At 48.4% G+C, this 26,293-nt stretch overlaps 1 protein-coding gene across 2 annotated transcripts; it reads right to left on the bottom strand.

Moving 5' to 3' along the window:
* Positions 1 to 685: 685 nt before the first annotated feature.
* Positions 686 to 26,186, bottom strand: TIMELESS (timeless circadian regulator). 2 transcript variants are annotated; one of them, XM_047786940.1, is made up of 29 exons: positions 26,099 to 26,186; positions 14,517 to 14,673; positions 14,222 to 14,375; positions 14,007 to 14,121; positions 13,845 to 13,907; positions 13,506 to 13,607; positions 13,173 to 13,328; positions 12,814 to 12,947; positions 12,512 to 12,599; positions 12,062 to 12,238; positions 11,062 to 11,279; positions 10,707 to 10,810; positions 10,393 to 10,562; positions 8,354 to 8,488; positions 8,098 to 8,249; positions 6,864 to 6,961; positions 6,652 to 6,772; positions 6,355 to 6,556; positions 5,944 to 6,089; positions 5,236 to 5,321; positions 5,029 to 5,146; positions 4,846 to 4,928; positions 4,195 to 4,337; positions 3,815 to 3,992; positions 3,660 to 3,728; positions 3,420 to 3,538; positions 1,869 to 2,094; positions 1,497 to 1,601; positions 686 to 1,354 (listed from the first exon to the last, which is right to left on the bottom strand). In XM_047786940.1, the coding sequence occupies exons 2-29, from the start codon at positions 14,599 to 14,601 to the stop codon at positions 1,281 to 1,283; spliced, it is 3,621 nt and encodes a 1,206-aa protein (XP_047642896.1). In that variant the 5' UTR covers positions 14,602 to 14,673; positions 26,099 to 26,186; the 3' UTR covers positions 686 to 1,280. The 2 variants fall into 2 exon arrangements, 1 of the variants encoding a protein (XP_047642896.1); XR_007135839.1 differs by lacking the exons at positions 686 to 1,354; positions 1,497 to 1,601 and having other exon boundaries at positions 1,963 to 2,094; positions 3,664 to 3,728.
* Between the last annotated feature and the right edge of the window lie 107 nt (positions 26,187 to 26,293).

Genomic DNA, 26,293 nt, shown 5'->3' on the forward strand with positions numbered 1-26,293 from the left:
TAACAGGTGGAAGAACAGGACAATAGAATCCATTGGCACATCAGATCAAATCACAACTTTTCAGTTTTTACATTCTTTTTTTTTCCCCTCCATTTTTTGGCCACCCCCACATGTGGAAGTTCCACGGCCAGGGGTTGAACCTGCCCCACAGCAGTGACAACACAGGATCCTTAACTCGCTGAGCTACCGGGGAACTCCCAACATTGGCAACTTTTTTTTTTTTTGTCTTTTTGCTATTTCTTTGGGCCGCTTCTGCGGCATATGGAGGTTCCCAGGCTAGAGGTCGAATCGGAGCCGTAGCCACCGGCCTATGCCAGAGCCACGGCAACTCGGGATCCGAGCGGGGTCTGCAACCTACACCACAGCCCATGGCAATGCCGGATCGTTAACCCACTGAGCAAGGGCAGGGACCAAACCCGAAACCTCATGGTTCCTAGTCGGATTCGTTGACCACTGCGCCACGACGGGAACTCCGGCAACTTTTTTTTCCTTCTTTATGGCTGCACCTGCAGCATATGGAAGTTTCCAGGCCAGGGATCAAACTGGAGCTGCAGATGGGGCCTATACTGTAACACATGGCAACACTGGATCCTTAACCCACTGAGCAAGGCCAGAGATCAAACCGGCATCCTCAAGGAGACAACGTCTGATCCTTAACCCGCTAAACCACAATGGGGACTCTAACAACTTTTAATTTTACGTGTTTAATTGAATACCAAACACAAAAGCACATTCTTCATCTGAAGAGTACTGCCTTCCAACACTACTTCAACTGTAGGAACTGGGCTCAACCTGGTGTTTAGTAGGTGATCATAAGAAAGAAAATGAGAATGGGAGCATCTGGTGCCTTCTAAAAACTGTGCAACATCCCCACCCATCATGTCACAAAACCCTCCATCTAGTGCTGTGATCCACCTCCATCAAAAAGCCAAAAGGAACAGTCCAATAAGAAGGGTCCAAAGTGCCTTCCATATTGCACTCATCCTCATTTGCCAGCGGGTGCTACTAACCCAAAGAAAGGGGGCTCCTAGAAGGAGAAGAGTAAGTCTCCAGAGAGCTACTGAGGCACAGTGATAAAATTGGGAGAAGCAATAAGTGACTCAACAGGAGGCCGACACTGTTGCCTGAAATTCCTGGATCTGGGAATCCATGGGGAAGCCCAGGCTTCCACGGCTTCTGTCCAGCAAGGGGAGTTTCTGGGTCCTGCATGACCCTCCAAACTCAGGTTCAAATTCACCACCTAAAAACGGGTCTGTTACTTCTCCTGGGCATCTGGCACTTCAGTCGCTCTCATCATCTTCCTCAATCTGAAATCGTTTCTTCTTTGGGATTCCTGAAGCTCCCAACTCCGGCACTATGGGAATGATAGGGGTGAGAAGAGAGGATGTCTAAATATCTTAAGGGGTTGGGAGGAGGACGGCAGCATTTATCTTCAGGGTTGGAGAGAAGAGTGTGAGAGGTCAGCAGAAAAAGCAGGTCCAGACCAGGCCGCCTACCTTTGCTCTCACCCTCCTCTTCTGCCTGCTCCTCATCGCTGTCCAGCAGCTGTTGCTTCTTGGGGGCCAATTTCAGCTGCTCTTTCCCACCATCAGTTCCTTCCTCTGCAATGACCATAAAAGGAGTAAAACTAGGGAATTAAGCCCTCAGAGCATTAAAACACCCTATCAGCCTTCTTTTTTTGGCTGCACCTGTGGCATGTAGGAGTTCCCGGACCAGGGAATCAAACCCACACCACAGCAGTGACCTGAGACACAGAAATAACAACACTGGATCGCTAACTGCTAGGCCACCAGGGAACTCCTCAGCTTTCTTGACCAACATGGCTGGCATGCCATAAGTACTCAATAGATAAATGGTCCTGCTATTACCCTCTGGGGACGCCAGGCCCGCTTTCTTTTTCCGGGCTAACAGGAGGGCCCTCAGGGCTTGTGCTCGGTGCTCCTTCTGTTGCTCCTTGTCAGCTTCTTGCTCTCCGGAGACCTTAGGTTCTAGTCCTGGCTGAAGCTTTTCTTCCTCCTCTGGTTGACTCAAAGAAGCTGCCACCCTCCGGAGGTGGGTGGGACTTAGCTTGGCTGGAATTCGCCAGAAGGTTTCCTACAGGGGCAAAGAAGTTGAAAATGAGAGCACTGGGAAAAGAGTAGCCTCTAGTTCACCAGATTTTGATATTATTCACTGGGAATAAATATGAACCTACATTAGTGAAACTCCACAAGGGTTGTGAACTCTACTTATTGCTTATTTATCCAATATGTACCCAATATGAACATCAGGAGGTTGCCAGTAAATATAGCTGTTCATTACATAAGTAAATGAACAGATCCTGGGGATCTAAAGGTGAGTCAGATATGATCCTGGCTCTCAAGGAACTCACAATCTAATGGGAGACAGGACCAATGTACTGTAACACCACAGGATTAGAGCTATAGGAAGGAAATAAACAAATCACAGCCACCAAAGCAATTACAGTTGGCCCTCTGTATCCATGAGTTTCACATCCATAGATTCAACCAAGTACAGATCAAAAATATTGGGGAAAAAAAGAAAAATTCCAGAAAGTTCCAAAAAACAAAACTTGAATTTGCTGCATACTAGCAACCATTACAGTGTATTAGGTATTACTAGAGTTGATGTGTATAGGTTATATGCAAATACTATGCCATTTCATGTAAGAGATGAACATCTGTGAATTTAGGTATCCGGGAGGGGGAGGTGAAAGAGTGACAGAGGCTTTCTCTGAGGAAGTGACAACTGAACTAACTCTTGAAGGTTGGGTGGAAGGCTGGGTCAGGAAGGTGGGTGATCTACCACCCCATGTATGAAGCTGGAACCTTCCAGTAGAGGATCAGGCGTGATCAACTGTTTGGAGGTATGAAAAAGCCTACTGTTTGGAAGACGGTGGAAGACGGAAAGTAGCCCAGGATGACTAATAGTGTGGAGTAGGTGTGTGGGTAGTGTGGCTGTGAGGCTGCAAAGGTTGGCCAAGGCCAGGCACGCCACTTGGAGGCTGTGAACTCTGTCTTGCAAACAGTGGGGGACCATCAAGTACAACGCACAAGGGAGTGATATAATCAAAACTACCTTTGTTTTTTGGCTGTACCCACAACACGCGGAAATTCTCAGGCCAGGGATCAAACTCTCACCACATCAGTGACCCAAGCTGCTGTAGCAACCCGAGCCCCTGTAGTGATATTACAGGATCCTTAACCTGCTGAGCCATAAGAGAACTCCTTGAACTGTATTTTAAAAAGATAACTCAGGGGCAGTGTAGAAGATGAACATAGAAGAAGGGAAGATTGGCAAGAAGAAGACTTGCAAGACAGCTGCTGTAGGAGTTGAGGTCAGAAATGACGGGAAATGAGGAGGTCTATCCTGAAGTAGCACCAACACGCCTTGGCTGATGTTATAACAAGTGTATTTACCTGCCCGGAAGCAGGAGGCCGAACCCCTAGCTTTCGCAACAGCTGCTGAAACTGTTCACTTTCCATGGCTTCCTCATTTTCCTCCGTCAGTGGCACCAATGGAACTGCCTGGGAGCAGCCTAGGAGAGGGTCAATGGTCATACGGTGAATTTGTGAAGAAAGAGCTGGCCCTCTATCCCATGACCAGATGTCCAGCAGCCTCCAGACCTGTTGTTCTGAATTCACCATTTATCCACTCACCAACCTCTTCCCGATCATCTGCAGCTCGGATCAGGCAGTTCTGGAGCCAGAGGAGGGGAGCAGAAAAGCCTAAGGGAAGGAGAGAAACTAACTTGTAACTGGCTCATTCAACCAACCCCGCCACTTGAGATGTCTCTCCCACCCTGAGTCCTCACCTTCCTGATGCAGGCTTTGCCCAAGGTTCTGAGCTGAAAGGAAAGAGCCACCTTGGGCTTGTTCTGCTTCTGAGCTGTCCTCTTTCTCTTCATCCTCTTCGCTGTCTTCCTCTGGCATGTTTTCCTCTTCTCCTAGACCTTCCTGGTCAAAGTCATTCAGGGACTCTTCTTCGTTAGGCTAAAATCCATTGGGGTAGGAAAGGGGAAAAAGGGAGACAAGAGAAGGAACTGAGTGGAGCCCTCGGTTCCTGATCGCCCTGCTGCAGGGACCTAATCAGAACAGCCTGAGGCAGGGAGACTCTGGGGGGCTTCTTTTAAGGAGCACTTCTGGGGGTGGGGTGGGGCAGGCCCAGCCAGCAGAGCCACAGTAAGACTGTTACCAAGCTCGAGGGCGCCAACTTCTTCCGGCGTTTCTTGTACAACTCCCGCCGCTCAGCCACCAGCCCCAGAGCCAGCAGTTTATCCACTATTCGGGCCCGGGAGCGTTTGGCTGTGATGTTCTTCATGATATTACCGAGGACATCTATGGAGAGGGAAAGTGTGAATGCCCAAGAGCAGCAGGGGACAGGGGTTAGAAAAGGAAATGGAGTCTTTGGAAAGAAGTGAGCTCGGAGTTCCTGTCGTGGCTCAGTGGTTAACGAATCCGACTAGGAACCATGAGGTTGTGGGTTCGATCCCTGGCCTTGCTTAGTAGGTTAAGGATCCAGCGTTGCTGTGAGCTGTGGTATAGGTTGCAGATGCGGCTTGGATCCCGTGGATCCTGCGTTGCTGTGGCCCTGGCGTAGGCCAGCAATTACAGCTCCAATTGGACCCCTAGCCTGGGAACCTCCATATGCCACGGAAGGGGCCCAAGAAATGGCAAAAAAGACCAAAAAAAAAGTGAACTCAATTCACTCAAAAAACATACCACAAATACAGTAAAGTGGAGCAAAGGGAAAGGATAAGCCTTCCTTAGGAATAGGAACAGTAGGAAAAGACATGGATAGCTTGGCTCTCATCTCAGAGGTTCCCTCAGCTTCCACCTCACTTACCATCTGAATCCTGGAATTCCTCAAAAAGCCGCTGCAGCTCCAGCTCCTGATCTTCCGTCCACAATACAATCTGGGTTCCTTTCCTGTTCAGGGAGGTATCAGTGGGACCAGGGTTGTGGGGACTGTGCAGGGACTGAGCAGTGGATTCCCCGTCTCAATTCCCTCCAGCGCATGTGCCTCTACCTCTGGAATTCTTTGACGCTGTTAGCCAGTCCCAGCCGTACCAGATGGTGGATGACCTGTTTGCGTGTCCGAGAAGCGGTTTTCAGGTGTGCCAAGATGGTGTCCACCACATCCTGACCTGAGGCGGGAGGAGGAGGAAGGCAGTGAGGAGGGGTCCCAGAGCTCTGGCTGCCCTCCTCCTGCTCTTCGGACCTCAGGTCTTTATACCTTCCACATCCTTATGGGCAAGGTACAATTCCTGAAGCTGGGCCTCCTCCTCTGGGCTCCACACTGGAGGTCTGCGACCAGAAGATCTAAATGGGGAAAGGAGAAGGGGGACATGTAGGCTGTTGGTTCAAAAAGAGGAGACCAAAGGCCCTCTGCAAGGGCGAGGCAAGTACTTCAAAGGAGCCAGCTAGCAGAGGCCTAAGGTGTGCTTCCTTCCCCTCATTCTCCCTTCATGTAAGAACACCCACGTCAAACTCAGATTTTCCAGGTTGGGCCTACTATGAAAGCTGACACTGCAGGGATGAAGAGAACGATGGGAAGGAGAGAGAAGAGTGACAGGAGAGGAGCTGAGATACTCAGGCAAAGAGGACAAATATTTCTTTGCATCTTATGGTTCCCCAGCACATTTTGGGATAAGGCACATACAGACTCCTGGGGGGCCACCCCACTCCCAAATGACTGCTCCCTGAAAGCTGATGAAGGAGAAAGAAACTAGCATAGACAAGACTCTTAGGCTCAAACCCAGTTCCTTTCCTGGGTAATCTTAAGTAAAGCATTTCACCTTTAGGGCTTGTTTTCTCACCTAGGAAAGGGAAAGAAAGGTTACACCAGCTGATGTGCAAGCTCTTCCAGCTCTGACACCCTGTGACTGTGTCAGCCCCACCCACGCCCCTGCCACCCCCCAGTCTTCCCCATCCTCAAGCTCACCCGCCATCCAGGGAGCCATAGCCCTCAGTCATTTCTCGAACCACAGCTGTGTTCTTCCAGAACAGCAGCTCCACAAAGGCTTTTTGGTTGACTGCGGCCAATGCAAAGAACTTGCTCAGGATGTATTTGGCAAAAGTCACTAGTTCCTATGGGAAAGAGAGGCTGCTGTGAGGCCTGTGGCCTAAATGCACTCGGCCCTCTGGGTATTTTCTCTACACCTGTTCCCAGCCGCCCCCTCCTCACTCAGTCTCCTCGGTCAGTCCCCCTGCAGCTCCCTCGACCTGCCTGCCTACCTCCTCACTGTTCTCTCATCTTTCAGCCCTGACACCGCTCAGGGCATTTTGCCGCCCATCCTTTTACCCCAGGACCCCCCCAACACCTCCAGACCCCCATGCCTTGGTATCTTCTCACTTTGTAGGCACCGGCGGCAGGGTCGCTAAGCAGACGATTGAAGAGGCAGAAGAGGGAAAGCTGGAAAAGGAGGGCTTCCATTTTGAGATCATGGGCCAGCCGGTGCAGCATCTTGACAACACAGTGGTTGGTGTGCATGCTATTCTGCTGGTAGCTCCGCAGCAGCAGCACGTAGGCGCGGACAACAGTTGAGTTTGCAAAGCTGCACCAAGACAGGGAGAGAAAGACACGGCTTGTCCTCCCAGCCCCACCGTCTCCACCACAGCACCAACTCAGTTCAGTCCTCTCGGCCCGCACCGTTTCAGGTAGTCCAGAAAGTTAAATTCTTTCTCCGACACCTGCACCACTTGCAACTCTTCCTCCTCCTCCTCTTCTTCATCTTCTTCCTCCACCCCTTGTTCCTCTGGCCCCTGTTGCCCTACAGAAAGAGTGAGGATGACTGGGTGTCTGGGATGCTGGCTCTAGAGCAGAGATGGAAGGGGAAGGATGGGAAGGAAAGGGAGACTCACGGGGAAGCGGGGCCCAGAGGATTTGCTTCAGTAGCTGGATCTCCTCCTCTGGGGAAATGTCTTGAGAGCCAAACACATCTCCTTCTGGCCACACCTCCCTGGAGCACAAAGAGAAAAAGGCTTTCACCAGAAGGAATCAGACACACACACACACACACACACACATTTTTTGCACACCTACCACCCCACCATGTGGAAATTCCTGGGCCTGGGAAATGAACCCATGCCACGGCAGTGACCTGAGCTACTGCACTGACAATGTTGGATCCTTAACCACAAGAGAACTCCTGAGTTGTAATTTGAAGCGGGAGAAGGACTTTAGACTTATTTTCCAGCTGGAAAGAGACAGCAAACTGTAATCTCAAAAACAAAACAAAGACTCTAGGAGAATTTTCCCTCCTAAATCACACTGCAATGAAAATAATATAGCAACAAAATAGAAACAATCTAAATGTCCTGCATTTAGTTGAACAAATGTACATATTTATGTAATGGTGTTTTAAAGCCACTAACAGTTGCAGAAATATATCTGATGAGAAATGACGCTCAGAATATACTGAAAAGTGAAAAAATACTATAAATTAGTATTGCAATATTTCAATCTCATAAAAGAAGGTGTATATGTTATGTCTATATATAACACAGATGGGAAAAAACTCTAGAAGATAACTCATCAAAATGTTAATGATAGCTATCTTTGGCTCACTGAAGTATCTTTTTTTTCCCTCTCTAGCTAACTGTGCTAATAGTTCTCAAAAATAAAATAAACAAGAAATCTTCCCAAATAAACCAATCAAAACTCCCTAGGACTCAGACCCAGGATAGAATCCCAGCACTTCTGAGGGGACCTCTCTCTCTCTCTCTTTTCTTTTTTTTGCTTTTTAGGGCTGCACATGCAGCACTGGAGATTCCCAGGCTAGGAGCTGAATCAGAGCTGCAGCTGCTGGCCTATACCACAGCCACAGAAACACTAGATCTGAGCCACATGTGTGACCTACATCACAGCTCATGGCAACACCAGGTACTTAACCCACTGAAGGAGGCCAGGGATCAAACCTACATCCTCAAGGATAATGATGGGGTTCTTAACCCACTGAGCCACAACAGGAACTCTGGGACTTCTCTCTTCTGAAGACTGAGAACCCTGTACTACGTGAAAGACCGTCCCCCCCACTCCCCTCCACCTCCCAAAGACTAGGAGCTGGATACAGGAGGATGGGCAGGCAGCTCTTACCGGGCAGACCTCAGGAGGGTCAGAGCCTGTGGGGCCTGGCCAGCCAGAAGACAGTCTTGGATCCGCACCATGGCTTCTGCCCGCTGCTCTTCCACTGGCACCTCTGAGGCCGCATCAAAGGGAACCATGGAGTCCAAACTGAGCTCAGGATCCTAGAGGGCGATTATTAAAGTTATGGGAACAATGGGGGGTAGGGGCCCAAAGATCCTGCCCAGAGGACTACCCTTGAAAAGGAGAGGGTTTTGCAACTACCTACCTGGGCACAACTCTGTAGCTGCTCGGCTAGGGATGGCCACACAGCCTCCAGTTCCTCTGGGCTGCAGGGAACATTACCAGAAGCAACAGACTGGTCTAGGGCCTTCCTTTTCTTCTTTCTCTTCTTTCGTTTGTTCTACAGAGAAAGAATTGTGTTAGGATGGCAGGAGGGCTAAGAAGGCCTATTCCCCATCAATGTCCTCTCTACTGATTCACTTATTAGATGTCTGAGTTAATTGGACACTCTGAGTGACCACTTGTGCTCGATGGCAATGGGGGAAGTAACAGTGAAGAGCACATTTCCTTGCCCTTGAGGCGCTTATGACCTAGTCGGGGAGACAGGTAAGTAGACAGGTAAATGACACCACAGCATGGATAAGACCTAGAATGTGGCTGAGCATAAAACGCCATGGCCAAAACACAGGAACAGCACATGACTCACTTTCTGGGGCAGTGATAACTTAAGCAGAAGCCTAGAGAATGAACAGATTTGGGAGGACCCATTGTGGCTCAGCAAGTTAAGAACCCCACTAGTATCCATGAAAATGTGGGTTCGATCCCTGGGCTCACTCAGTGGGTGAAGGATCCATTGCTGCCACAAGCTGCAGCATGGGTCACAGATATGGTTCTAATCTGGTGTTGCTGTGGCTGTGGCGTTGGCTGGAAGCTGCAGCTCTGATTCGACTCCTAGCCTGGGAACTTCCATAGGCCACAGGTGAGGCCCTAAAAAGACAAAAAGAGAATGAACAGATTTGCTATGAGAATAAAAAATTCTATATGGAAAGCCTTTGTCAAATGCAAAGGACTCTGCAAATATAAACTATTATAATTTTTTTCTCCTGAAAAGCAGGATAATGAGAGTTAATACCCTGACACTGCTTCCCCAAGTCAAGGCTGTGAACTGGCCTTGGATGTGGGCAAACAGGATGGGCTGTGAGGTCCCTAATAAGGTTCATGCTCTATTCAAGGAACTTACACACACACCAAAGGTCAGGAGCATGAGCACGGAGTCCAGCAGATCAGGATTTAAGTACTGAAACTAGTTATTTACCAACAAGACCTTAGACAAGCTGCTCTGTGCATGTGTCCTCATGCTATTGTGAGGATTATAGGAAAACCTTAGCATCACATCTGAGACACAGTAAACAAATGACAGTGCCTAATATTACTACGGATAATACAACAAAGCCCTGAGTATAAAAAGACCTTTCAGCAAAGTCTTATGGGTACACAGCCCCTTTCAAATTCAGTTTTTTTTTTTTTCTTTTGCTTTTTAGGGCTGCGCCTGCGGCATATGGAAGTTCCCAGGCTAGGGGTCAAATCGGAGGTGCAGCTGCCGGCCTACACCACAGCCACAGCAATGCCAGATCTAAGCCATGTCTGCGACCTATACCACAGCTCACGGCTACACCAGATCCTTAACCCACTGAGCGAGGCCAGGGATCGAACCCAAATCCTCATGGATATTAGTCGGATTTGTTCCCACTGCACCACAACAGGAACTCTTCACGTCTAGTTCTGACTACATTTTAAGCTGTAGGAAAGAGAATCACAGAGAAATTTTTACAAAGTGGAGTCCCTATGTCTCCAGGATACAAATTCCTTAAGGCTTTCTTCTTGTCCCAGACTTACCATTTATTATTTTACTTCAGGCTCAACTTTAACCAACACAGGATAAGATCCCAGACCTTCTGACTTTCAATTTCACTTCTTTCCATCTCACCTCTGGGCTTCCGAAGTATAACCATGAAATATGACAGTATGACGAATAAATTCTAAAATTATGAACCCCCAGAGTCTATGTGCTTAGTATAAAGCAGGTAGTCAATAAATGTTTGCTGAATTAAGATATTTACAGTAGACCTCTCCATTAACCTAATGGAAGGAGGAAACTCGTATCAGCAACACCCACAAAACTCTTGCCCTTAGTTCAGAGTAATTCTAACAGGTCAGCTCAAGCTACAGAAAATGTGAGGAGAAAGAGCCCCTCATCCTTCACCAGTTCCCCCAGCTCTTTCCACACCCCGGGCTGTCCGGTACCTGCACCATCAGATTCCCACGGCACCGACAGAACCGCTCCAACATCTTGAGGAAGAGGTGGGTGGTTTCCACCAGGTCCCGAAGGAAAGAGCGAGGCTGGCATCTCTCATCAAACTTTCGAAAGAGGGCCAGGAAGAGCTCTCGGTATTCCATCACATAGAAAATGTTGTCTAGAAATGGGGAAGAGAAAGGAATGGAAGGACTGGTCTGGAAAGTTTGGGAAAAGGAGAGATGGGCCAAGCTGGGACCGGGAAGAATGAGATTCGGGGTGAGAGATGGGGAAGGCTGGGGTCAGAGACCAGGCCAGGCCTCACTCTTGATGATGCGGCTGCTCTCCCTCACAGCCTCGTCTGGGGACGTGTCCATCTCATTCACTGTGGCCAGCAGCTCCTGATAGGCCTTCAGAGCCAGGTGCATCCTGCGAGTGAGCAGGAAAGAGGTGAAATGGAGGAAGGCTTAGGATCTTGGTTCTGGAAACAGTTTCACCCCTCTGCCCCACCCCCTCCTCAAACAGCTCCATCAAAAACTGAATGACCTAGCCAGTCTCTGCTCCCCAGCCTGACCACCTTAACCCGAAAACAGGAAAGAAAGTACCAGCCAGAATTCAGGTATTCAGATTCCCAGCCTGGCCAAGATGCCCACTCTGAGCCCAATCCTTCTCCCGCTCACCGGCGTGCCCAGGAGGCGGCTTCCTTGCGGTCAGTCAGCATCATCTCATAGTAGTTGGTTAGATTCTGCTCAATGAAGTGGAAGGTGCGGACGCTGAGGGTCTCGGAGACCAGGCCTGGCCGGAAGGAGGCAGCTCGGTTGAAGGCCATGAAGAAAGCCAAGGCCCACATGTAGTAGGTCTCATCATGCTGCTGAGCCTTCTCCCGAAGCAGGTGGTCCTAACAGCCAAGAAAAACAGACCTCTCCATGACCTCAGGACGTCCAGCTTCCTCCTGTCCCAGGATGATCGGGGGGACCCTGGACACCACTGCGTAACAATATTCTGGGACCCAAATTCCCATCCCTCTTTTGTTCTCCCCTGCATTCCCTCCCCCTTCCTCAGGGGCAATTTTTCTAGACAACCCCACCCCCCCGCCGTTGTCCTTTCAGGGCCGCACCCCCAGGACATGGAAGTTACCAGGCTCGGGGTCAAATTGGAGCTGTAGCTGCCAGCCTACGCCACAGCCACAGCAATGCCAGATCTGAGCCACATCTGCAACCTATACCACAGCTCACGGCAATGCCAGATCCTTAACGCACTGAGCAAAGCCAGGGATTGAACACGTGTCCTCATGGATGCTAGTCAGGTTCATCACTGCTGAGCCACAATGGGAACTCTAGAGCCTTTTTTTGTGTGTGTGTGTGTGTGGCTACGCCTGCAGCATGTGAAAGTTCCTGGGCCAGGGGTAGAACCTGCGCCACAGCAGTGACTCAAGCCGCTGCAATAACAACGCTAGACCTTTAACCTGCTATACCACAAGAGAACTCCCCTAGAGCCTTTTTGTCATACAAATAACCCATTCCCTGCTGACTTCATCACCATGTCTTAGGGGTACCCCACACCCTTCCCACCTACCAGTCCACGCTCCATGGTCAGCTTCCCATAGGCTCTGGCCCAGCTTGGCCATCTTACCCACCGCTGGCCCATCACGCCTCTACTCCATCCTTCCTAGGCTCTCACCTTCACTGAGCCCATGAGCCGGTTATAACAGTTCTCCAGGAACTCAGAGCAGAAGTCTCTGAGGAAGAGCCTCACGTTGAGAGCAGAGCGGCGCTGGATGGACAGCTCCTGGGCAGCCTGGCGACGTTTAGGCACCCGTCGCGGCTGCTTTCCCAAATCAGAACTGTAGTTTTGGAGCTGGGGGTACAGGTTGAGAGGATTAGAATCACCCCTAAAAACAACCCTTCCCAGCAGCTCTTCCCACATCCCTGGCACTGAGGTTTTCTCGGCAGAAACTCTTAGAAGGCGTTCTCCCTCTGTTACTAAGTGAAGATACAGGTAAAGACAATGCCACAAGCTCTATTTCTTCTATGTCTCCAACTTTCTAAGCTCAAGAGCAGAGCAGCTTTACCTCCCGAGATGCTTACCCTTCACAGGCCCCTCAGTCCACAATGTCGGGAGCATACTCACATTGTGGAGGCCTTTGTGAAAGATGAGGTCCCTCTCCCCAATGGATTTCAAGCCCTGCACAATATAGGAGCCCCCAAATCGAGAATGCCTGCAGAGAAAAAAAAGCCCAAGGTAATTCCGGAACTCTCTGGAGGTTGTGCCCCCATTCTCTTTCAGCAGCACATGGGAGCAGCTGTAACTTTGGGAGCAGCTATAACTTCGGGCTGCTCCCTGGTCACCTCGCGTCTTAGCACCTGGCCCAGGCGTCAGCACTCCATGGCGCAGGAATGGGAACCCCGGTAAAGTGGCTCTCCACCACTCACCTGTTGCCTCGTTGGAGGGCTCGGGTTTTCTTTTCTGCCATCTCTCGCTGGCGCAACACCTCCAGTTCTGCCATAGCTGCCCTCCGCTCCTGAGCCAAGCGTCCCTGCCCTATTCCCGCCAGCTGCTCAGGGTTCTAGATGAGAATAAGGAGGGAAGAGTCAGAAGGACAATCGCTCCTTCTTCTGGGTTCACTCCTAGTGGGGACAGAAAGAGTGAACGAAATAGCCATGAAGACATGGCTACTCCACCTGTCACCTTGCTTGCCCAGATAATTCAGTCACGATTTTAAGAGCAATTCTGGCCGCATCGCAGAAAAGGCCACAAGGGAAGGGACTGGGGCAACAGGCCAGGGTCTCACCTGGTCACGAAACATGAGGGAGATGATCTCCAGCACATGTAGGCTCCACTGCTGCTCCGCAGGTGAGCTGGCCAGGAAGAGGAGCAGGTCATCCAGGCCACTGAGGTGAACTGCCCAGAGAAGCCGGTCGTGGACACTGGCGTCATCGTCGATCCTCTGAGCAGTGAGTGGTGAGGGGAAAAAGGGAGGCTGGTCGGTTCTATGCCCTGCCTTGAGGTTCTCCAACTCACTCCTTGGCCAAGATCCCTCCCGCAAACTTGTCAGAGGACAGAACTGCAGCAAAGGTGCAGCTTAACCCGACCAAGCAGAAGAACTCAGACAAGCCAAGATCACCTTCTCCTGATCAAGGTCAGCTGGGACATGGAGAATATTCCTGACCAGCAACAGGATCCGCTCAATCAGCAAATTGTCTTCTTCCTGCCGTTCCTCCCAGCCCTAGTCAGGAAAAGGAGAGCTAGAAGAAGAGCCACCCTGGGGAAGACTCCCTGGGGCCCAGAGGAGACGTTCAAGCAGTCCTGAGCCAGCCAGAGACAGGGGACTGGACCTGCATCCATAAGGACTGGGACCATGTCTCCAAAGCCCGCATGTCCCAACAACTGTCAGCCTGGGGCTCTGCCCAGAGAAGAAGCAGGCGCTGACTGTCCCCTGGGATCGGATGAGGTGGAGACTCACCAGCTGCAGCAGCTCATACAAGGTTTCGCTAAGGACTCCAAAAGCCTTCTCACTGGCAAAGGCCTGTGAAATAATTGGAGAATGGATCCAAGTAACCCACACCCTCTCCTTCCCCACCCCAGCCCCAAACCCTGTCCCAGGGACTCTGGAGAAAAACCTCACCTCTTTGTAGGCCTGCAAGTACACCAGCACCTGCAGAAAGTGGTGCCGGAAGTTAGGCTCCTTGGGTACGCCGCCAAAACAGAGCAAAGCTGGTTGTGTCAAGTTCACCATCAACCTGGAGAGACGAGAAGGAGGGAGAAGTTGTTAAGTTTCCTCACCAGGCACAGACACCAAAGGCTGGCATGGGGTAAAAGTTAAAAAGCTGGGGAATCAACCTGATAACAGCATCAAAGAGAGGCTTGTCCCGGCGGTGCTGGATAAGGATGGGTAGAAGGTCGCTCTGCAGGATTTGTGCTGCCCCCAGCTGCTGCCGCACATCCCTTGTCTCATCCTCATGCCTCAAGTAGCGGATCAAATCCTTTATGCTCTCTTCAGGGACAGAATAAACACTTACATGGTATCCTAGAAGTTCCACTCAAGCCCACATGCTTTTCGTGCTCAAGGCTTGAGAAATTCAAAAGATCTCGACTCAAGCAAGTTTTTTACTTCTTTCCTCAAAAACGGACTCACCTAAGCAATCTGGCTCCTTGTGGTAGGTGTCTCCCTCCAAGTACCCAAGGGCACTACATGTGGCTAGAAGTTCACAATTCATCATGTACAAAACTGCATTAGTGGACCAGCCAATAGAGGTAAGGTAGGTGAAGCCAAGGGACAGAAATGACAAGGCCTGCAGAGACAAGGAGAGACAACAAACATAGGATCCTCTCCATAAAAGGGAGAGGGGACCACGCAGGGCCCTAATGCTCTGAGTATTCAGAACCAGATCCTCAAATGCTTCACTTTTGTCGGAACCAAAGTGCTATTTTGAGTCCCAGGGAAAGCTTCAAGTTAAAGGAGGCGCCAAGCCTAAGAATTAAGCACCTGCTCCATCCTTTAATGTGGGTCTGAAACTGCAGAAAGTCTGCTTCAGAGTCAACATAACCTAGTAGAGGAATTCCTGTCATGGCTCAGCAGAAATGAATCTCACTGGCATCCATGAGGATGCAGGTTGTATCCCTGACCTCACTCAGTGGGTTAAGGACCCAACATTGCTGTGAGCATCGGTGTAGGTGGAAGACATGGCTCAGATCCTGTGTTGCTATGGCTGTGGTGTAGCCCAGCGGCTACAGCTCTGATTTGACATCCAGCCTGGGAATCTCCATATGCCAAGAGAACGGCCCTAAAAAATTAAAAAAAAACCTAGTAGAAAGAAAGCCTGGTTAATGAAGGGCATCAACTCTGAGACTTTCACCCAGAAAGCTCTGCAGCCTTGTGAAGCAGGGAACAAGCTTCCATGTCCCTTAAAATTGCTGGACCCGGTCCCCTTCCACCTTCCATAGCAGTAAAACTGAGGAGACCAAGCAGTGACTGTACAGTGATTCCACTGAGGACCTGATAAATCCTAGGAACCTTGAGGCTTCCAAGGCACTGATGGACTGTAGATAAAGTTCCTTCATTCTCCTCCCCAAAGTTACTCTTTCTTTTCTTTTATTTATTTATTTATTTATTTTTGGTCTTTTTTAGGGCTCCACAGGTGGCATATGGAAGTTCCCAGGCTAGGGGTCAAACTGGAGCTGCAGCTGCCAGCCTACACCACAGTCACAGCAATGCCAGATCCAAGGTGTGTCTGTGGCCTACATGGCAGCTCACAGCAAAGCTGGATCCTTAACCTACTGAGCTGCAATGGGAACTCCCCAAAGTTACTCTTAAATCTTGGTGATATTGTTAAAAGCCAGCATCTAACAGAATGGGTTAGGAAGAGAAGTAGGAACTGGCTGAACTTCCTGCCCCTCTCCCCAGAATAACAGTCTTCCTTTTTTTTTTTTTTCCTTGTCTTTGTCTTTTTGGGGCTGCACCCAAGGCATATGGAGGTTCCCAGGCTAGGGGTCCAAATGGGAGTAGCCTATGCAACAGCCACAGCAATGTGCGATCAGAGCCGTGTCTGCTACCTACACCACAGCTCATGGCAACACCGGATCCTTAACCCACTGAGGGAGGCCAGGGATTGAACCCGTGTCCTCATGGATACCGGTCAGGTTTGTTAACCATTGAGCCACGACGGGAACTCCCGGTCTTCTGAAGCATGCCCCCTTTTATTAAGATCCCTAAACCCACATCTGATAATCAAGTAAGCAAGCACAGATCCAGAATCCTAGATGTTTCAGAATCTGACACTAGTCACACACATATTACATTCAATACCCTGCTCCTGTGGAAAATCGGGAACATCTATCAATCTTGTCCTCTTAGCACATTTAGCTGCACTCTCAGCGTGCATAGCAGCTTCCTTTAAGAACTTTCTCTGTTCCATACTTTCCTCTAGCCCCTGACTCCACCCCTGTTTCCCTACAGGAAATGGGTCATGTCCAAAGAACCAGGGTTTAATGCCTGATGTTATCTCCCTGCATTTATGTAACTGGGCCACTTCTCTAAGATGCCTGCCCCTACCCAGTGCTAATCTCCTTTCTGACAGCTCAATCCAGCAACAGTGAACCAGTAAAACACTCACCAATGACCAGGAAAACTAATAGGAGACTTCCCTTCGCTGCCCTTTCTCATGGGACCTACAGACCCTGAGACTTGGTCTTCAGTGAGGGAGGTATAGTGTATGAGACCTGACTCTCCTCAAAGATACATCCAGCTTTTCCAGACAGACCATTGGTGTGTACACACATACATGCACACATACACACACACTAAAGGGCTTTCCTGACTGTTCTCTCCCAGTGGCAGCCTAGGAAGCTGACCAAAACAGACAGCAGAGCTGTCCGGAAAGATGCTGCACCAGCACATCCTCCTCAAACTAAGGCGCAGCATCACATTCTGACATTAAAAAATATGAAATGGGAGTTCCCGTCGTGGCACAGTGGTTAACGAATCCGACTAGGAACCATGAGGTTGCGGGTTCGGTCCCTGCCCTTGCTCAGTGGGTTAACGATCCGGCGTTGCCGTGAGCTGTGGTGTAGGTTGCAGACGCGGCTCGGATCCTGCGTTGCTGTGGCTCTGGCGTAGGCCGGTGGCTACAGCTCTGATTCAACCCCTAGCCTGGGAATCTCCATATGCCGCGGGAGCGGCCCAAGAAATAGCAACAACAACAATAACAACAACAGACAAAAAAGACAAAAAAAAAAAAAAGAAATGAAGCGTTCCCTTGTGGTGCTGCACGTTAAAGATCCAGCACTGTCACTACAGCAACTCAGGCCACTGCTGTTGCACGGGTTTGATCCCTGGCCCAGAAACTTCCCTGCCCTCACCCCATTTAAGGGACCAGCCCACCCCACACCAAGGAGTGAGCAAGGGCATCTATCTGTAACTTGTTTTTACACCCAATAAAGCCTGGCCTGCATTTCTTGTCTGGCCTCTTATCAATTTCTATTGATTAATGAGTCCAAGAGGAAGAAATGGGCCAGGAGGTGAGCTAGCAAGCTGGGGCCTATTCATTAGAACTGGAATAAAAGAGCTCTAAACTGGAGTATGCAGCCCTCAATGGTGGAAACATATTATGGAAAAAAAAAAATCAGCCAGGGACAGAAAACTTAGTTCATTTTCTTCATTCAGTTAACTAGAAGCTACTCACCTAGTCTGTGTGACCTCATCTTCTTCTTCTAGACAACTTAAAAGCTGAGTATCTGTCTTCTACCCATCCAACAACCACTTATTAGATCCATGACTTAGTTGCCCCCTCTGGCTGTCTAACCCTGCAATCAGGAACATAAACATACACATTCCAAGACATAGGGCCCCCTCATGCTCTCCAAACCTTTGCTTCCTCCTCCTGGAAGGTCCACCCTCCCTTAACTCCAAAAGTTCTAAGCCTATTTGACCTTCAAGATCCAGCTCAGGGAGTTCCGCTTGTGGCTCAGTGGTAACTAGTATCCATGAGGATGCGGGTTCGATTCTAGGCCTCGCTCAGTGGGTTAAGTACCCAGGGTTGCTGTGAGCTGTGGTGTAGGTCACAGATGTGGCTAGGATCTGGAGTTGCTTCGGCTGTGCTGTAGGCTGACAGCTGCAGCTCTGACTCAACCCCTAGCCTGGGAACATCCACATGCCACATGTGCAGCCTTAAAGAGCAAAAAAAAAAAAATCCAACTCAAAGGCCACTCCTCCATGAAGCTCTACCTGATATCAGGACAGGATCCAAGGACACACATCACTCTAAATGGACTTCCTCTAACACTGAACTACTTTTTCACATTAAAATTACCTCCTCTACTAAATGTTGTTACGCATTTTTGAACGCACTGAATTTCTTTCATAGGAAAAAACTGTTCAATGCAACTTGGTGTAATAGAAAAAACAGTACATCAGTCAGAAGGTGGGTTCAGAGACCTGGCTTCACTGCCTACCGACTATCTATTCTTCACCAAGTTGGTCCTGGCTTCCTCCTCTGAAAAATAAGGGAAAGGATGTGGTGGCAGCCATAGAGGGGCTTGTTCAGATTTCTCAAGAAAAGATAGTCCAAAAAAAAAAAAGAAAAGAAAGAAAGAATTTTCCATCCAGCTGCAAAGAATGACACTAGCTGACCGCACCTCCAGGATCCACCTCAGCCCTAATGCCTTCCAGGCAGCCCCGCAGCAAATAACTAAACACAGGGGTCACTATAGTCAGAGTGAGCATGGGCTCGCTAAAGTTACCTCCGCCACATTCTTTCCTCCTACAAAGAGGGAAAAGGAGAAACCACATGTACTATCTGCAGACAATGGGACAGAAAAGATCTACACAAGCCTTTAATTTCTCTTTGTTCCAATCAGAGCACTTTATTTTACTTCCTGCCTTTTCTATGTTGAAAAGAACTAATCCCATGCCACCTCTTCAACCCCGAACAAAGGCAAAACAGGAAAACCAGCCATTCTGGCTTGCCAAAGAACCAACAGAAAAGAAAAAAGAAATTCTCTTTTTTTTTAACTGATGAACTTCTAGATAGGGTTTTCTTTCTGTGGGTTTGTTTTTTTTTTTCCTTTGTAGGGCCACACTCGCGGCATAAGGAAGTTCCCAGGCTAGGGGTCCAATGGGAGCTACAGGATCCAAGCTGCGTCTGTGACCTACACCACAGCTCACGGCAACGCCAGATCCTTAACCCACCTAAGGAGGCCAGGGATCGAACCCGCAACCTTATGGTTCCAAGTTAGATTCTTTTCCACTGGACCACAGTAGGAACTTCTGTTTGCTTTGTTTTTAAATATAGACAGGTATAATGCAGTGGTTCCCAAATTTCTGGATTTCATGGATGGGCCTTTAATTTTTTTTTCAATTTAGGGAGAGTAACCTAAGGTTGTAGTCTTTAAGTTAATGACACTTAAAAAAATATATAGGAGTTTCCTGGTGACCTGGCAGGTTAAGGATCCAGTGCTGTCACTGCTCTGGCTTGGGTCACTACTGTAATGAGAGTTCAATCCCTGGCCTGGGAACTTCTGCACGCTGTAGGCGCAGCCACACACACACACCAAAATACAGACACACGAGTCTCATATATTGCTGGTAGGACTATAAACTGAAACAGGAGGGAAGGGGGCAGGCCACAATCCTTAAAAGAATGACTTAGTCGTTGAGGATATGGCAAAAACTGGTTAGAACCAACTAGGTCCAAGATGGTGGATGACTTGACTTCCTGGACCTTGAGCTTCCGTACACACTCACTGTTAACACATTAGCTGAATGACACACCCACAGGCACCATGACAATTCCAAGGCCATAAAGAGGTTGTGGCCCACTTCCTGGAAACCCCACCTCTTCCTGGAAATAGGTGGAGTAATCTTCCCAGTCATTAGCCTATGAAATTGCCTGGGGCCTCTTGCCCCTCACCTTCTGAGATGGCCACACACTGTGGAGTGTGTTTCTCCCAGGGCCGCTGTCTGGCTGTTTCAGAGAGCTCACACTTTGTCTAGCTCTCAAGAAATCAACTTCTTACCTATCACTTTGCCTCTCACTGAATTCCTTCTGCCCTGAGACATAAAGAACCCGAACTTCACTAAGTCCTGGGACCAGGTGTGTGATTTTTTTTTTTTTTTTGGTCTTTCTGCTATTTATTGGGCCACTCCTGCGGCATATGGAGATTTCCAGGCTAGGGGTCCAATCGGAGCTGTAGCTACCGGCCTACACCAGAGCCACAGCAATGCAGGATCTGAGCCGCATCTGCAACCTACACCACAGCTCACGGCAACGCCGGATCGTTAACCCACTGAGCAAGGGCAGGGACCGAACCCACAACCTCATGGTTCCTAGTTGGATTCGTTAACCACCGTGCCACGACGGGAACTCCCAGGTGTGTGATTTTAATTAAAATACAATGGTTTGAGTCCCATTTGGGCCTTGGTGGGGTTTGAGTCCCGGCCCATTGGTTCAAGTCCCAATCCAAGCCTTGGCTCAATCAGAGTCCTAGCACATGGGTTCAAGTCTCAGTCTGAGGTGTATGGTTTCAAAACGGTGCAGCTGGTGAGGAAGATAGTTTGCAGTTCCTCAGAATAGAGTTATCATAGGACTCAGCAATTCCACTCCTAGGTATATATCTAAGGGGAAATGAAATGTACATCCACACAAAAACATGCACGCAAATGTCCACAGCAGCATTATTTATAATAATTTATATTTATAATAGCCAAAATGTGGAAAACTCCACTGTCCATCAATTGATGAATGGATAAACAAAAAGTGGTATGTCTAGATAATGGAATACTATTTGACAATAAAAAGGAATCAAGTACTGATGCATGCCACAATATGGATGAAATGTGAAATTATGTTCTGTAAAAGAAGCCAGACACAAAGGGTCACATGTCGTATGATTCCATTTATATGAAATATCCGGAATAGGTAAATCCATAGAGACAGAAAGTAGACTGCTAAGTTGCCAGGGCTGAGAGCAGGAGGGAAGGGGGAGTGGCTGCTAGCAGGGATGTATGTGGTTTCTTTTGGGGTGATGAAAGGTTCTATCATTAAACAGTGGTAATGGTTGCACAACTTTGTGAACTGTATGTTTTAAAAGGGTGAATTTTATGGTAATTGAATTATATCTCAATAGCTGTTATAAAAAAACACCTGGAGTTCCTGTCATGGTGCAGTGGAAACGAATCCAACTAGGAACATGAGGTTGCAGGTTCGATCCCTGGCTTCACTCAGTGGGTTAAGGATCTGGCGTTGCCATGAACTGTGGTGTAGGTAGCAGATGTGGCTCACATCCCGCATTGTTATGGCTGTAGCGCAGGCCGGCAGGGGTGGGTCTGATTCGACCCCTAGCCTGGGAACCTCCATATGCCACAGGTATGGCCCTAAAAAGAAAAAAAAACCAAAAACACCTACATGGAGTTCCTGCTGTGGCTCAGTGGGTTAAGAACCCGACTAGTATCAATGAGGATGGAGGTTCGATCCCTGGCCTCACTCATTGGGTTAAAGATCCAGCGTTGCCGCAAACTGCAGTTTAGGTTGTGGATGTGGCTTGGATCTGGTGTTGCCGTGGCTGTGTCATAGCCTGGCAGTTATGGCTCTGATTTGACCCCTAGCCTGGGAACCTCCACATGCTGAAGGTTTGGTCCTAAAAAGACAAAAAGAAAACCCCAACCCCACCCCCCAAAAAACACCCACACAATTACCATACACTCTATTTTCAGTATTTAAACACCAAAAAACCAAAATAACTAAGAAGGACAAAAATCCCAGGATAAAGTACAGCCCTTTAAATTTAATAATTTTGATTTTATGAAAAACTGGTTACATTGTATTTTCATATTTCATCATGAACAGATGAGAAGTTTGTCAAACGACTTAGACAAAGCAGGCCTGGACATTTAAAAGGGATGTTAGTTATCTTTTCCCACTCAACTCAGTACTAAGCAGTTGAGATGGAGCAATAATTATCTGAAATTAATACTTGTAGGCCTCCAAATGTAAGAACCAAAGGAAAACAAAGGATAAAAATATTAAATAAACTTGCAATTCAAAATAGAAAATTAACTCACTTCTTGAAAACAAATTTAAACCAAACAAAAAAGTCTGCCCCAAACCAACCCTGCTTCAAGAATCAGCTTTGAGAATCACTAGTATGAACAGAATGATGCTTAGCGTTTGCATACCACTTATGTCCAGTTCTTAGTTGGTGATCTTGAGCAGGTGGCTTAACCTAAACCTCAGTTTCCCTATCGGTACACAAAGAAAAAAATAAGTGTAGAAGTTCAAATGAGATCATGGAAATCAGGGCTACTTAGTGTCATCTGTGGACCAGTGGACCACAGCTGGTCCCAAACTGTTAGCAGTCTGCATCAAGATAAGTACAGAAACAGGAGTTCCTGTCATGGCTCAGTGGTTAGTGAATCCAACTAGGAACCATGAGGTTGTGGGTTCGATCCCTGGCCTCACTCAGTGGATTAAGGATCTGGTTGCCGTGATCTGCGGTATAGGTTGCTGACGTGGCTCAGATCCTGCATTGCTGTGGCTCTGGCGTAGGCCAGAGGCAACAGCTTGATTCGACCCCTAGCTTGGGAAACTCCATGTGTTGCAGGTACAGCCCTAGAAAAGACAAAAAAAAGACAAAAATAAATAAATAAACAAAATAAAAAAGATAAGTACAGAAGCTAAACATATGCATTTAGAACATCTTACAGCAATTTAACAGAGTTGATGTTTGCTGAATCTAACTGTAGAAATGCCTATCCTTTGTACTTTTTTGTCTTTTTTTTGTTGTTGTTGTTGTTGCTATTTCTTGGGCCGCTCCCACGGCATACGGAGGTTCCCAGGCTAGGGGTCGAATCGGAGCTGTAGCCACCGGCCTACGCCAGAGCCACAGCAACGCAGGATCCGAGCCGCGTCTGCAACCTACACCACAGCTCACAGCAACGCCGGATCGTTAACCCACTGAGCAAGGGCAGGGACCAAACCCGCAACCTCATGGCTCCCAGTCGGATTCGTTGACCACTGCGCCACGACGGGAACTCCCTTTTGTACTTTTTCCATGTTTTCTTTTCCTAGTAATTTAATTATTATTATTTTTTTGTCTTTTTAGGGCCGCACTCGCGGCATATAGTGGTTCCCAGACTAGGGTCGAATCGGAGCTGTTGCCGCCAGCCTACACCAGAGCCACAGCAACGCTAATTTTTCTAATAATACTATTCTACTACTTCTATTATCTTACAGAATTTTTTTTTTTTCTTTTTAAGACTGCACCTGCGGCGTATGGATGTTCCTGGGTCGAATCGGAGCTGCAGCTGCCAGTCTAGGCCACAGCCACAGCAACGAGGGATCCGAACCGCATCTGTGACCTAAGCAACACCCATCTTTAACCCACTGAGCGAGGCCAGGGATCAAACCCCCATCCTCACTGGACACTATGTCAGGTTCTTAACTCGCTGGGCCACAACGAGCACTCCACAGAACTGTTTTTAGAAAAGTACTTTATATGTCAATTATATTCCAATAAAGCTAGGAGACAGAAAGAAAAGTACTGATCTACAAAAGCCTGGGGTAAAAAACCCTACTTGTAACCTTCACCAAGAAAGTTTGAGAAGCACTGATATCAAACTGAATGCTGAGCACAAAAAAATTCTCAAAAACTTCATTTCCTCTCTACCCCTCTTGGACTCTAGAGTCAGTCACTAAGTGCTTACGAAGAGCCTTCCTGGCAAAAGATAGTGCAGTGGCTAAAACCCACCTAAGAAAGAAAAAATAATATAAAAGACAAGTCAGTACAAGCTCTAGTTAAGTGATATTGAAAAAAAAAATTCTGAAAAACTAGGGTTCTTTTTAGGTGAAAGTGGCCAAGGAGGTTTTTGTCAGAGGAAGTGTGATGAGAACTGGACCTCTGAAGGCTGCACAGGATTCAGGCAGCTGGGAGGAGGGGGGTACTTTAGGCAGAGAATTGCCAGAGCAAAAGCGGAGAGGAAGCCACTATGAACAGAGGAGCCTTAACAGGAAAGCAATGGAAAAAGAGGGTTGGAACTGGCTTTATGGAAGAACTTGGTGTTTGCCTATCAATTCAAGGATTTAGAAGACAAACCTGGGACTAATAAACAGTATGATCAAACTGGGGTGGCACAAGCTGGAGCACAGATCCCATCACTGTACTACTACACGTCACCCTCTCTGAGGTCTCAATCTCTTTCCCTCTCACTGAGTTCACGCTACAAAAGATCCAAACCTCAGATCAATGCAGCCCTTTGCCTTCTAGACTCAGATTCAAATCTAGACTCAGATTTGCCAGAGGAAACCCAACAACTCTGCCCAAATGGTGCTTCCTCCTGATTTTTCCAGAAGCTACCTCTCTTTTGTGTCTACTTTGTGCCATCAACAGACTTCCATCATGGCATTTACAGCTCATGTTGTGCAAAATACCAAGCAGACTGTTTAAAATGTCTGTGTCCTTCCACACTAGACTTCGATTCCCTGAAGGCAGGAATGTTTATTATTTGCCTTTGAATTTTCAGAGCCTAGTGACTGAATCAGAATTTACAGGGAGTGGTGCTTGGACAAGAGTATTTTGACAATGCTCTCTGGGTGATTTTTAACTCAATCCCTATTAACTGCACTAAGATTTTATTTTATTTTATTTTATTTATTTTATTATTTTTTTTTTGGGGGGGGTCTTTTTGCCATTTCTTGGGCCGCTCCCGTGGCATATGGAGGTTCCCAGGCTAGGGGTCTAATTGGAGCTGTAGCCGCCAGCCTACGCCGGAGCCACAGCAACGCAGGATCTGAGCTGCGTCTGCGACCTACACCACAGCTCATGGCAACGCTGGATCGTTAACCCACTGAGCAAGGCCAGGGATCGAACCCGCAACCTCATGGTTCCTAGTCGGATTCGTTAACCACTGCGCCAGGACGGGAACTCTTACACTAAGATTTTAACTCTTGGAGATCTAAGATCAGGAATCACTGTAACCAGCACAACATTAAATGTTCAATTAACGCTTTCTAAGCTGGAGGAGACTGGTCTCCAAGTTAAGGGAGGAATGGTTAGGGCTGGAGATTTGGAGACACCAGGATGTAAGATGATATGTCAAGCTGTAAAGCAGCGAGAGTTTTGGGTGAGAGGAGTAAGGAAGCCAGGGCAGACTTTGTCATCCCGTAACTGCAGAGGACTCATTTACATGCGTTCTTCCTCCCAGTTCCAGTTCCTAACAGAACTCTGTTCTATTCATTTCTGTCCACCCGTGAGCACAGTGCACACACAGTTCATGTTGGGAGCTCAGTAACCTTTTGGCTGTATAAGTGCCACTGATAATAGAGAGGTAAAATACATCAGGGACACAAAGGAAGAAGTGATTACTTTGGCCTAGGATGTCTGGAAATAGAGGTTTTCAGAGGCACAATTCAGCTCAGTCCTGAAGATGAAGTTCATTTGGCAGAAGGAGCAGCAGGAGCAGCAGGAGCATAGGTACAGAAGCATGAAAGAGCACAATTTTCTGAGGGCTGTGAGTATAAAGGGCATGAGACAGTAAAACATATAAAAAATGAGCTGAGAGGATCAGGGCCAGACTGCCAAAGACCCTGGACACCCACTAAGGATTTAAACCTGACTGTGGGTGGCCAGAGAGGAGTTTTAAATTTAATTTGAAATGTCCAGATTGACTTTTATAAAGGTAATTATGTAATGGAAGCACAAGGGCCGAGTAAAGAACTGAGTGGCTCCAGGGATGGAACTTAATTAATGGCTGATGGGCCAGCGAGGGAAAGGAGGGAAGGGAATGAGAAATTCATTTCATAAAAACTCAAGATTTAAGTCAAGCGACCAGTGAATTCTGGCTCCTGCTGACAGCCAAGCTGCCCACTTGGCTTTTTTTCCAGGTCTTAACTGGACAAGGAGTTCCGAAGTGGAAATGCCCGGGAAGCTCCTGTCTTACTTCAGGGGTTCCAAGCCCCTTCGCATCACAGCCCCACCCCGCGCGAGGGCAAAGCAGTGCTGACTGGCACGAGGAGAATAAGGGGCCACCCCAGGTGAGTTGGAAACAGTGCTGCACCTACCTAGGACGCCGGGTGGGGAATTGCGCGTGCGCACCTAAAGCGCGCGTCCCGCCCCCTGCTTTTAAACTGGGTGGCGAGAAAGGGAACTCCGCTCCTCCCAGGAGTGCCCCCACGGCTCGAAGGGACGCAAGCTGCTTAGAGCCCTCTCGCCCACACCGTCACTCACCCGCTCCCCGCCGGTCTTCAAGATCCCCGCGGAACCAGAGCCGCTCACGCGCAGGGTAGTACGTTTCCCGCCACCCTGGAGCGCCAGACCAGCCCCCGCCTACGTAGGGAGGGGGCGGGGCGAACCGGACTGGTCCATGTGACCTCGAGCGGGCGGGGGGGTGAATGTTGGTGATGAATTAAGAAAAAGGGAAGC

The sequence above is a fragment of the Phacochoerus africanus genome, chromosome 7 (assembly GCF_016906955.1).
Source record: "Phacochoerus africanus isolate WHEZ1 chromosome 7, ROS_Pafr_v1, whole genome shotgun sequence".
Taxonomy (NCBI): domain Eukaryota; kingdom Metazoa; phylum Chordata; class Mammalia; order Artiodactyla; family Suidae; genus Phacochoerus; species Phacochoerus africanus.

What these genes read in the sequence shown, in the direction of transcription:
- TIMELESS (XM_047786940.1), bottom strand. Translation starts at nt 14,601, where the DNA reads ATGATGAATTGTGAACTTCTAGCCACATGTAGTGCCCTTGGGTACTTG. An exon ending in TGTATGAGCTGCTGCAGCTG is followed by an intron (nt 13,608 to 13,844) that starts GTGAGTCTCCAC and finishes TTTCCTGACTAG; the next exon opens with GGCTGGGAGGAACGGCAGGA. An exon ending in TGCCCATAAGGATGTGGAAG is followed by an intron (nt 5,147 to 5,235) that starts GTATAAAGACCT and finishes CTCCCGCCTCAG; the next exon opens with GTCAGGATGTGGTGGACACC.